At 33.3% G+C, this 11,624-nt stretch overlaps 1 protein-coding gene across 2 annotated transcripts in view; it reads left to right on the top strand.

Moving 5' to 3' along the window:
• The first annotated feature begins 3,145 nt into the window (after positions 1-3,145).
• Positions 3,146-11,624, top strand: part of LOC148953369 (tetraspanin-2A-like) — a 74,053-nt gene continuing 65,574 nt past the window's right edge. The window contains exons 1-2 of one of the 2 annotated variants that reach the window (XM_089088503.1): positions 3,146-3,291; positions 5,643-5,840. In XM_089088503.1, coding sequence (XP_088944629.1) covers positions 3,220-3,291; positions 5,643-5,840 — 270 coding nt within the window. In that variant the 5' untranslated portion in view covers positions 3,146-3,219. The remainder of the gene's footprint in view (positions 3,292-5,642; positions 5,841-11,624) is intronic. The other variant, XM_089088504.1, reaches the window with a different exon arrangement.

Here is an 11,624-nt window from a genome sequence, read left to right as displayed (position 1 = left end):
TTATTGTTAAAAGATGCATCAGTTCAAGAATTTATTCCACTGTAATTATATTTTTATTTTCACTGCTGTAAGAACTGGAAAAGAAAATATTTGTAATATAATCCGTTTTCAGTTAAGCGCCAATGACGCAGTAGGCTTTTGGTTTTTATTTACTGTTAGGAAAGGAGGCAGTATCCAAACACTTGTTTGTAGGGAGACTTTTTTCGTCTTTAACAACTTTAAAAAGAGCTAATAAATTAAACTGAATATTTTATGTATAATGATATTAATTGCTGAAAGCTCGTCAGTTCAAAATTTTACTATAATTTTAATTTCAATATTAAGTACAAAAAAAATTAATTGTCATAAAATTGGTTTTCAGTAAAGCGCCAATGACGCAGTAGGTTTTAGACTCTTACAGTGAGAGAAGGAGGTCATACCCATACTCTTTTTTGTGGTGGTTTTTCTTTTTTTCAAGCTTGATTTGCGTATTGAATTTAAGTTTCCCTCGTTTTAAGATTGATTTATTCATTTAAATTAATATCTATTGTATGTTTGTTTGCATTGATTGTTATTTAATATCGTTTTAATTTTCATTTATGCTTCAATAGGAAAATATTCTTTTTCGTTTTAAGCTTGGTATTCATATTCAATCTAAGCATTACTCGCTTTAAGATCTATTTATTCATTTATATTATTACTTGTTGTATGTTTGTGCTATGATCGTTTATTTAATTTCTGTTCATTTTGGGTTTCATTTATTCTTTAATAGTAATTTCTGGTCGTTTTGAGTTAGAATTTTAAAAGGTATTTGTATCCGCTGAGCTTAAGTTTAAAATAGCCTTTGCTTTTCTTTGAAAAACTTATTTTTCGGAAAGTTTTTTTAATTAATCTATATACTGGGGAACTTAGATAAACTACATCTCTTGTCCCTGGGACTATGGAGAATCATGTCATTCCCGAAGGCATAGTCATTGGATCTTTCGATATTTTACTTCCGATGTTTTGAAAAACGATCGGTATATTAGACACTTGTAGGTATTAAACAAAAACAAAAGTTTTTTTTTAACTGAAAGTAAGGAGCAACATCAAAACTTAAAACGAACAGAAATTATTCCGATTATGGAAGGGGCTGTCCCCTCCACAACGTCTCGCTCTTTAAGCTAAAGTTTTTATAGTTAAAAAAAAAATAAAGTTGTGAGACAAAGTCAACCTTTAGCGTAAAGAGCGAGGCGCTGAGGAGGGGACAGCCCTTTCCATATACAGAATAATTTCTGTTCGTTTTATGTTTTAATGCTACTCCTTACTTTCAGTTAAAAAAAAACTTGTTTTTTTATTTAATTTTTGAACGTTTTTGAATTAATGCTGGTTTTGATTTTGGCTCACCGAGCATGAATAATTAAAACAAAATTTGCATATTAATTTTACTTTTATTTGGTTAAATGGCTTTCTCGAAAGTTATTAGATTTTATTTACGAACATGTTATTTTTGTTTTTATTAGTAATTAATATACGTAACTTACGAATTAACTTACGTAAAGTACGAAAAAATCTTTGGCTTAAAGAGCAAGATATTGAATAGGGGCGAGCCCAATGCTGAAAAACAATTTTTTTAGTTGAAAAACTTGTTTTTTTTATTTAATTTTTGATCGTTTTTACCTAATGCTGGGAAATCCGGCGCCCCCTTCATAGCAATGTCCCTTCTCCCAGTAAAAACTTGCTCCATGGAAAGATCCTCCCACAAAACCCCCGACTCCCCACCACCAGAAAAAAATCCCCCCTGAAAACGTCTGTATACTTCCCAATAATCAATACTATATGTAAACATTGGGTAAACTTCATAACTTTCAGCCCTCCCCCCGGGGGCTTTGGGGGATTAAGTCATCCTAAAAGACATATTTATAATATTTTCGACCATGCTGAACAAAATGACTATCTCAAAGTTTTGATGGGGGGGCTTTTCGAAAAAAAAGACCGCGAGAGGGGGCCTAGTTGCCCTTCATTTTTTGGTGACTTAAAAAGGGCACTAGAACTTTTAATTTCCGTTTGAATGCGCCCTCCTAAGATATTCTAGGACCACTGGGTCGATACGATCACCCCTGGAAAAAACAAAACAAAAACGAAAAACAAATAAACACGCATCCGTGATCTTTCTTCTGGCAAAAAATACAAAATTCCACATTTTTGCAGATAGGAGCTTGAACCCTCTACAACAGGGTTCTCTGATACGTTGAATCTGATGGTGTGATTTTCTTCTATAACTTTTAAGGAGTGGTTCCACCTTTTTTAGAAAATAAGGCAAGTTTTCCCAGGCGCTTAACTTTTGATGTGTAAAACTAAACTTGATGAAACTGATATATTTGAAATCAGCATTAAAACCTGTTCTTTTGATGTATCTATTGGCATCAAAATTCCGTTTTTTAGAGTTTGGGTTACTATTGAGCCGGGTCGCTCCTAACTTACATTTCGTTTCCACGAACTGTTTGACATGTTGGCTATGTATATTGAACTATCTGAACTATACAATGCATTCAGTTAAGCACATGTCGAACTTCAGCGGGTAACAATCTTATATTATGATTAAACTAATTATAATTTTAGAATAATAATTATTTCGATAATTACCAGTTAAATATAATTTGTTATTAAATGGATAATTTCTGGCAATTTTAAGTCTTGATATTGCTCGTTTAATTTAATTCTTTGGAGAATTAGCAGAGATTCCCTTCAGTTTCAAGAATAATTTTAACGCTTCAGAAGCCATTACAGGAAAAATTAGGTTTTTCATTTTTGACACAATCAAAATCTTTTTCTATAAGTAAACAATTTATCATGTTTTCCCTAAGAATTTCCTCTGTTCTAAGGAAAAGAAACGTTTTCATATTTATCTAGACTTATCATTACGGAAACTATTTGAACGACTCAAAATTCAAAATCACGTTTTTTGGTGGAAATTTAAGAAAAGAACAAATGGGATGACCAAGAGCGAATAGATCGTAAACAAATACAGGAAAGTTAACGTGTAAACTAAGAACGTAAAATAATAATATTTAAAACAAGACTACAGCATTAAATTTGGTTTTATTTATCTATATTGTACTTTGGAAAGTATAACGCGGTGATAATCTAATGGCTTATCTTTTATACTGGCTATCTTCAATTTACTTTTGATAACCAATATTTGCGGAGCTGACGGTTAGTTAACAGTCGTTTCGATATAGGGTAGTTTTGAACAACGAAATGGCGCGAGACCCAGAGAGAAGGATAACTTGTTTAAAATACTGCCTTTTTGCATACAACTTTGTTGGACTGGTATGTTTTGATTTATTTAATATTAGTAAATGTTGAAAATTCACAGATATGCATGTTTTTGCAAAGTTTCTCATGACCCGAAATTTCATTAGCCATATACGAGATTGACTAGACTACAGAAAAGACTAGGATTGTTTTGTAGCAAAGTTAGTTAATTTCTAAAGGTAGCTATTACTGACTAATTTTGTTTTCGGATGCAATTTTTTGCTTAGTCTGTGACATTTTATTTCGCCTGCGTATTATTATTTCTACGCTGCCAGACCGGTACCATTGGTGCAGGTAGTTGTGTTGTATGTCGCAAAAGTTTTGCCCCGGTTGGCTAAAACTATGTTTTCTCTTGAAAACCTGGTTGGTGTTGTCTAAGGTAAAATTCAACCTTTTTTTTTCTTTTACTCGTTGTTTTTCTTTAATATTAGGTACCATTGTAATTTTTTCGGTTAACATGGCTTCGAAGGGCCACTGAGAAATTATATTATCAACCACTTACGTATAAAAATCTTTTGATACCCAACAAAGTTCGAGACTAGGCTCATCTTTGAACATGGATGTAATTAAGGGCGAATGAAACCGTGATTAAGTTGGTTTCCTGACATGTTACACACTACGTCAACTTAATTAGTTTTTATTTAAAATTTTAATAGTTTGATTTTTTCTGTTGGGTTATACCTTTGGATTGAATTTGTACAAGCCGGTTAGTGTCTTTGTACGCTATTTGTCATTTTCCCAACCCTGAAAAGTGGCGTTGACGTTTTTTGGTATAAAAATAACAAGAACATATTCACAGGGGGTCAGTAGAAATAACCCCCTTAAACCCTGTAATTTTTCTATCTTTTTAAATTTTCCAAGTAAACTTCCTGTCCTTAATCCCTTTTTAATGCAGCTTTGATCAGTTCGAGACAGAAAGCTGGTGCTATCGCGGTAGCCTGTCTGTCATCGTTTCATATCAAACTGTTCTGCTGTTCAATTATGAAAGTCTATTTTAGCACAAAAGCAGTTCTAATGAAGTGACCAGTAGCTCGGCTGCCAAATAACAACTAAAAAAGTTTATTTAATTAAAAATTAAGATTCTATTTTATCATCACGCATGATTCCAAAGAGTGTCTCAAGTATTTTCTGAAACTAACTAAGGAAGATTCCTTTTGCAGCTGGTCCGGCTGCAATGATAACCGTATACTGGAAGACTCTGTCTCAGTGAAAACCAAATAGCTACTTTGGGCTTGGGTTTTGTAGGTTGAGATAGGTAGGACCATGCCTCGTTTTAGATTAAACAATGCGCATGTGCTCACGCCTCCAATTTTTGCTATCCACGTGGGAAGTTTCGAGAGGTATACCTTGGGTACATAGAGATATACCATTACCTGTCTTGGGTGTTATTACTGTATCTTACTTTATGATTACTTTTGGTATACTTCTTTAGAGGTATAATTCTGTGCAGGTATAAGAGACTGGCCGTGATTAAGACAGAACATATTGTGACAGCTATTATCCAAGTTCTAACAACCATAATTTACTTATATATCAAAATGAATCTACATTCTTCAGCTAATCATAGTAATTCTTGGAAAAATTTCTTACATAGCCTCAGCTGGAAGCGTTCTCGCCACAAAAACTGAAACACACTTTATTTTCTAAAAGTACAGGGGGTTGCACAATCTTTGGCTTCAGCTAGAATGATGTAATAGAACCATAGAGAAACAGAGATTATTGTCCCCCTTTTGACTCAAATCTTGTCACACGAAAAAAGTCGTTCATTTTATTTGCTTGTTGTTTGGGTAAAAAAAAAGCCAGTCAAGTGGGCTTTAATTTTTGACTCTTTTTACTGACTTGAAGATTCACACAGGAACACCGAAGAACTAGTTAAATTCTAAAAATGTTGGGGCAGTTTGGCTGCCATTTCTGACAAACGTTTAAGAAATATTGTTGTCGGTTTACAAAAATACTTCAAATACATTAAACCCATTAAATCAAAGAATACTATTTGCCACAGTACTATAGGAAAGTAATATCTCCCGTTTTCTTTGATAATGATCTCCAGAAATTTTATTTCATCGTAAATGCTCCTTCCTAAATGTTGCACAGTAACTGCTATAGCGATCCACACTTTTTTTTTCTAGATTTTTAACTACGTCAAAAGCAATCGAAAAGACACGGCAAATCTTGAAAATTCAGAGGGGACCGGGGGGGGGGGTACACTAAAATTGAGGACTCGCATTTTCAAGATTTTACCTCTTTGTTCTACACTTTCGTCAGTTTAAGTCATTTTAGCATTAGCATTTTAATGCCTTTTGTTGAACTTGGGCAACTTACCCTCTGTAAATGTTGTTCTAATATTTCATTTCTCTGTTAACTAGCTTTGTGGCATTGTCATCTTTGGTCTTTCCATGTGGATATATGTCGATTGGGACATGAAGTACTTTCTAAATACCCTGAGATTTGAGCAGATCCGTCAGGGGGTTGCCATTATCTTAAGTGGAGCAGTTATCACAATTTTGACTGTATTTCTGGGTTGCCTTGCCGCAGTTACAGAGCATAGAACATCACTTTTATTGGTGAGTTTTGTAGTTTAATTACAATTATTTCTCAATTTTAGAATCGAAAGATGTAAATAAAGCTTATATTAGATCTGCAGTTTAATTTTGGCCCCTCACAGAAAAGTGCCCCTGTTTCTGATTTGGCCCCCCTTGCAGGAAAAATCCTCAAACAGTTATTGTCCCTATCAGTTACGTATTACATTCACTTTTTCTTTTTCGTATTAATCGAATTTTTCCTTTTTTCGGTTTAACATAGTTCTGGATTCAAATGAAATTGAAATATAATAACGAGTAAAAATTCTAGTTAAGAAGTGAAAATCCAGAAAAAAATGTATATAAAAACGAAAACGTCTAGTTTTGACACTTTAGAAAATTTCCTATTTATTTTTGTATTAATTATTATTTATTGTCATTTTTATTTCTTTACGCTACCTTATTTATTGGATAGGGCTACTTAATTAAAATAAATAAATGATCTCTTATACATATGGTTCGCGAGCCAATGGGAAGCCAAACACTAGAACGGTGAAACACTAGAACTGAACATAAAAAAAACTTTTTTTTTCTGTTTAGTATAGTTCTTGATTCAAATGAAATCTGTATATAATAACGGAAAAAACCTAATTAACAAGTGAAAATCAAGAAAAAATATTTATAAAACAGTTCGTGGTTAAGAAAAGTAAGTAAGGAGCGACCCGGCTCAATAGTAACTGAAACTCTAAAAAACGGAATTTTGATACCAATAGATATATCAAAAGAATTGGCCTATTATGCGGATTTAAAATATGTAAGTTTTATTAAGTTTAGTTTTGCCCATCAAAGGCTACGAGCCTGGGATAATTTGCCGGATTTAAAAAAAGGGGGAAACAACCCCTATAAGTCGTAGCATCTTGATTACACCATCAGATTCAGTGTATAAGAAAAACCTAATGTACCCCCCCCCAAGCCCCCAGGGGAAAGGTCTTAAAGTTATAAAATTTACCCATTGTTTACGCAGGCATTTTTAGATGGGGGCGGGGACGAATTTTCCGCTTCAGTTTTTTCCAAAGGGAAGTTTCCATAGGGAGAGAAGTTTCCTGGGGGTGAACTTGTCAGTAGGGAAGGGGGTAACAGTGCTGTACGAACACCGTGCTGCCATCTATAATTGAGTCTAACGCTGGCGGGATTAAATTTATTCAAGGATTATTGATCCACTAACGGGTCAATGACACCGAGGGGAACTAGATTTCTGAGGAATTGATTTGCATAATCGGGGGGGGGGGGTGAATTATTGATTAACGAAAGGGAATTAAGAATCAATATGGCTTCTATGATCTTCAGGTTTGAGGGATAAATGGTCTTTAGTGACAGAGATAAATTAATATTCTATTTTTAAATATAGCTTCTTTGGTCATTAGGCTTAGTGATAAATTCTGGAATTAATATTCTATCGAAACCTTAATAGTCTAGCTAGGAGAACCTATTAGATGAAGAGATTAACGCTGGAAATTGTTTCCTAGCAATTTCAAGAGTGACAGCTCAGGTATGCCGAAACAAAAGAAAACCCAGAATTTAGTTTTAGCGGATAATTTGGGCGAAACAGTTTGAGACATTTTAGAAGATGATTTGGGTGAGACAGTTTGAGACATTTTAGAAGAGGATTTGGGCGAAACAGTTTGAGATACTTTAGAAGATGATTTTAGAAGATGATTTAGAAGATGATTTGGGGTGAAACTCTGTGGTCATTATAATACACAAGTTCCATCTGAACAGTGTTGTGAGGTTCACTACCCCAACCCCAAAGGGCCCCCCTACCGCAACCCCAAAGGGCCCCCCGGGCCCCAAAGGCTCCCCGGGCTACCAAAGGCCTTCTCGGCCCCCCAAATGCCCCCTAGGCTCCCATAGGCCCCCCGGGTCCCAAAAGGCCCCCCTGGTCCCCAAAGGCCCCCCGGTCCCCAAAAGACCCCCTAGGCCCCCAAAGGCCCCCCGGGCCCCTCCAATGACCCTAGACTCCCAATGTTTTCTCGTGGTTTACCTTGTTACTGATACATTCTCTTGATGTTTCAAAGTTCAATTTATATGTTTTTTATTGAAATGCAAGAGTTGGATTATTTCCGTAGTGTTTTTCATGGTTTACCATGTCACTGTTACATTCTCTTGACGTTTCAAAGTTCATATAGATTTTTTTTTCATTCAAATGCAAGAGTGGGAATATTTCAGTAGTGTTTTGTCGTGGTTTACCATGTCACTGTTACATTCTCTTAACGTTTCAAAGTTCATTTTGGATTTTTTTTTGTTGAAATGCAAGAGTTGAAATATTTCACCAGTGTTTTGTCATGGTTTACCATGTCACTGTTACATTCTCTTGATGTTTCAAAGTTCATTTCAGATTTTTTTCGTTCAAGTATAAAAGTTGGAATATTTCAGTAGTGTTTGTTATAGTTTACCTTGTCACTGTTACATTCTCTTGATGTTTCAAAGTTCATTTTGGATTTATTTTTTCGTTGAAATCCAAGAGTTGGAATATTTTAGTAGTGTTTTGTTGTGGTTTACCTTGTTACTGTTACATTCTGTTGATGTTTTAATGTTAATTTTTTATCTTTTTCGTTGAAATGCAAGAGTTAGATTATTTCTGTAATGTTTTATCGTGGTTTACCTTGTCACTGTTATATTTTCTTGATGTTTCAAAGTTCATTTTAGATTTTTTTGTTGAAATGTAAGAGTTATATTATTTTAGTAGTATTTTATAGTGGTTTACCTAGTCACTCTTACATTCTCTTGATGTTTCAAGTTTCATTTTTGATTTTTTACATTGATATGTAAGAGTTGGATTATTTCAATAGTGTTTTGTCGTGGTTTACCATGTCACTGTTACATTTTCTTGATTTTTTCAGAGTTCATTTTAGATTTCTTTCGTTGAAATGCAAGAGTTGGAATATTTCAGTAGTGTTATGTCATGATTTACTTTGTCACTGTTACATTCTTTTGATGTTTCAAAGTTCATTTTTGATTTTTTTTTTCATTGAAATGCAAGAGTTAGATTATTTCAGCAGTGTTTTCTCGTGGTTTACCTTGTCACTGTTACATTCTCTTGATGTTTCAAAGTTCACTTTAGATTTTTTTTCGTTGAAATGTAACAGTTGGAATATTTCAATAGTGTTTAGTCGTGGTTTACCTTGTCACTATTATATTTTCTTGATTTTTCAAAGTTCATTTTGGATTTCTTTCGTTGAAATGTAAGAGTTGGAATATTTCAGTAGTGTTTGTTGTGGTTTACCTTGTCACTTTTACATTTTCTTGATGTTTCAAAGTACATTTTAGATTTTTTTGTTGAAACGTAAGAGTTAGATTATTTCAGTAGTGTTTTATAGTGGTTCACCTTGTCACTCTTACATTCTCTTGATGTTTCAAGGTTCATTTTGGATTTTTTATATTGAAATGTAAGAGTTGGATTATTTCAGTAGTGTTTTGTCGTGGTTTACCATGTCACTGTTACATTTTCTTGATTTATTCAGAGTTCATTTTAGATTTCTTGGGTTGAAATATTTTCTTTCGTTGAAATGTAAGAGTTGGAATATTTCAGTAGTGTATGTTGTGGTTTACCTTGTCACTGTTACATTTTCTTGATGTTTTAAAGTTCATTTTAAATTTTTTTTTTGAATTGTAAGATTTAGATTATTTCAGTAGTGTTTTGTAGTGGTTTAGCTTGTCACTCTTACATTCTCTTGATGTTTCAAAGTTCATTTTGGATTTTTTTTCGTTGAAATTTAAGAGTTGAATTATTTCAGTAGTGTTTTGTCGTGGTTTATCATGTCACTGTTAGATTCTCTTGATTTTTCAGAGTTCATTTTGGATTTCTTTCGTTGAAATGCAAGAGTTTGAATATTTCAGTAGTGTTTTGTCATGATTTACCTTGTCACTGTTACATTCACTTGATGTCTCAAAGTTCATTTTGGATTTTTTTTGTTGAAATGCAAGAGTTGGAATATTTCAGTATTGTTTTGTTATGGTTTACCTTCTCACTGTTACATTCTCTTGATGTTTCAAAGTTCATTTTAGATTTTTTTTTATTGAAATGTAAGAGTTGGAATATTTCAATGCTGTTTTGTCATGGTTTACCTGGTCACATTTAAATTCTCTTGATTTTTCAAAGTTCACTTTGGATTTCTTTCATTTAAATGCAAGAGTTGGAATATTTCAGTACTGTTTTCCTGTGGTTTACCTTGTCATGCTTGTCGTGCTTTACCATGTTATTGCTACATTCTCATTATTTTTCAGAGTTTATTTTGGATTTCTTTCATTGAAATGCAATGGTTAGATTATTTCAGTAGGGTTATGTCGTGGTTTACCTTGTCACTGTTACATTTTCTTAATGTTTCAAATTTCACTTTAAATTTTTGTCTTGAAATGTAAGAGTTATATTATTTTAGTAGTATTTTATAGTGGTTTAGCTTGTCACTCTTACATTCTCTTGATGTTTCAAAGTTCATTTTTGATTTTTTTTTCGTTGAAATGTAGGAGTTGGATTATTTCAGTAGTGTTTTGTTGCGGTTTACCATGTCACTGTTACATTTTCTTGATTTGTCAGAGTTCATTTTCGATTTATTTCGTTGAAATTCAAAAGTTGGAATATTTCAGTAGTTTTTGTCGTAATTTACCTTGTCACTGTTACATTCTCTTGATGTCTCAAAGTTCATTTTGGATTTTTTTGTTGAAATGCAAGAGTTGGAATATTTCAGTAGTGTTCTGTTATGGTTTACCTTCTCACTGTTACATTTTCTTGATGTTTCAAAGTTCATTTTAGATTTTTTTTTCATTGAAATGTAAGAGTTGGAACATTTTAGTACTGTTTTATCATTGTTTGCCTTTTCACACTTACATTGTCTTAATTTTTCACATTTTATTTTTGATTAAACTCGTTGAAATGTAAGAGTTTAAATTTTTTAGTAATGCTTTGTCGTGATTTATAATGTCTGTGCTACATTCGTTTGATGTTCGATAATTCATTTTAGATTTTTTTTTTGTTAAGATTTAGGAACTAGAATATTTAAGTTATGTTATCTAATGGTTCATATTTTCACTGTTAAATTCTTTTAATGTTTCAATATTCATTTCGGATTTTTTTTCTTCTTGAAATGTAACAGTTGGAATATTTCAGTAGTGTTTGTCGTGGTTTAGCTTGTCACTGTTACATTCTCTTGATGTTTCAGAGTTCATTTTGTTTTTTTTTAGTTTAAATTCAAGAGTTGGAATATTTCAGTAGTGTATTGCTGCTTAATTCCCCTTCGCCATATTGCCATATTGCTTCTTAATTCCTCTTCGTGGATCAATAATTCCCCGCCGATTATGCAAATTATTTTCTCAGAAATCTAGTTCCCCTCGGTGTCATTGACCCGTTAGTGGATCAATAATCCTTGAATAAATTATATCCCGTCAGCGTTATACTCCTTTATAGATGACAGCATGGTGTTCGTACAGCGTTGGTACCCCCTTCCCTACTCTTGTCAGGGAAAATTATACACTGGCAGAATTTGCCAGAATTCCAATACAAAATTCCTTTATATGTCTGATTTTCGGTTTTTATTTCTCAATTTTACGCGTGGAGTTAAGGGTAATTGTCCGGGCAAATTTTTCACCGGGATTGAATTGTCTAGAGAATATTTTTGTGGGGAGGTGATTTATCCGAGGAGGTGCGGCCAGATTTCCTGGCATTATTTAAAAAACGATCCAAAATATAAAAAAATAAGATTTTTCAGGTGAAAGTAAGGGGCAACATTAAAACTTAAAACGAAAAGAAAGTATTAAGCTTATGACGGGCGTTCC

This window comes from Artemia sp. Qi Xiang Cuo, chromosome 4 (assembly GCF_049724085.1).
Source record: "Artemia sp. Qi Xiang Cuo chromosome 4, ASM4972408v1, whole genome shotgun sequence".
NCBI classification, from domain to species: domain Eukaryota; kingdom Metazoa; phylum Arthropoda; class Branchiopoda; order Anostraca; family Artemiidae; genus Artemia; species Artemia sp. Qi Xiang Cuo.
The sequence above is the reverse complement of the archived record's forward strand: the minus strand, read 5'-3'. Positions and strand labels throughout refer to the sequence as shown.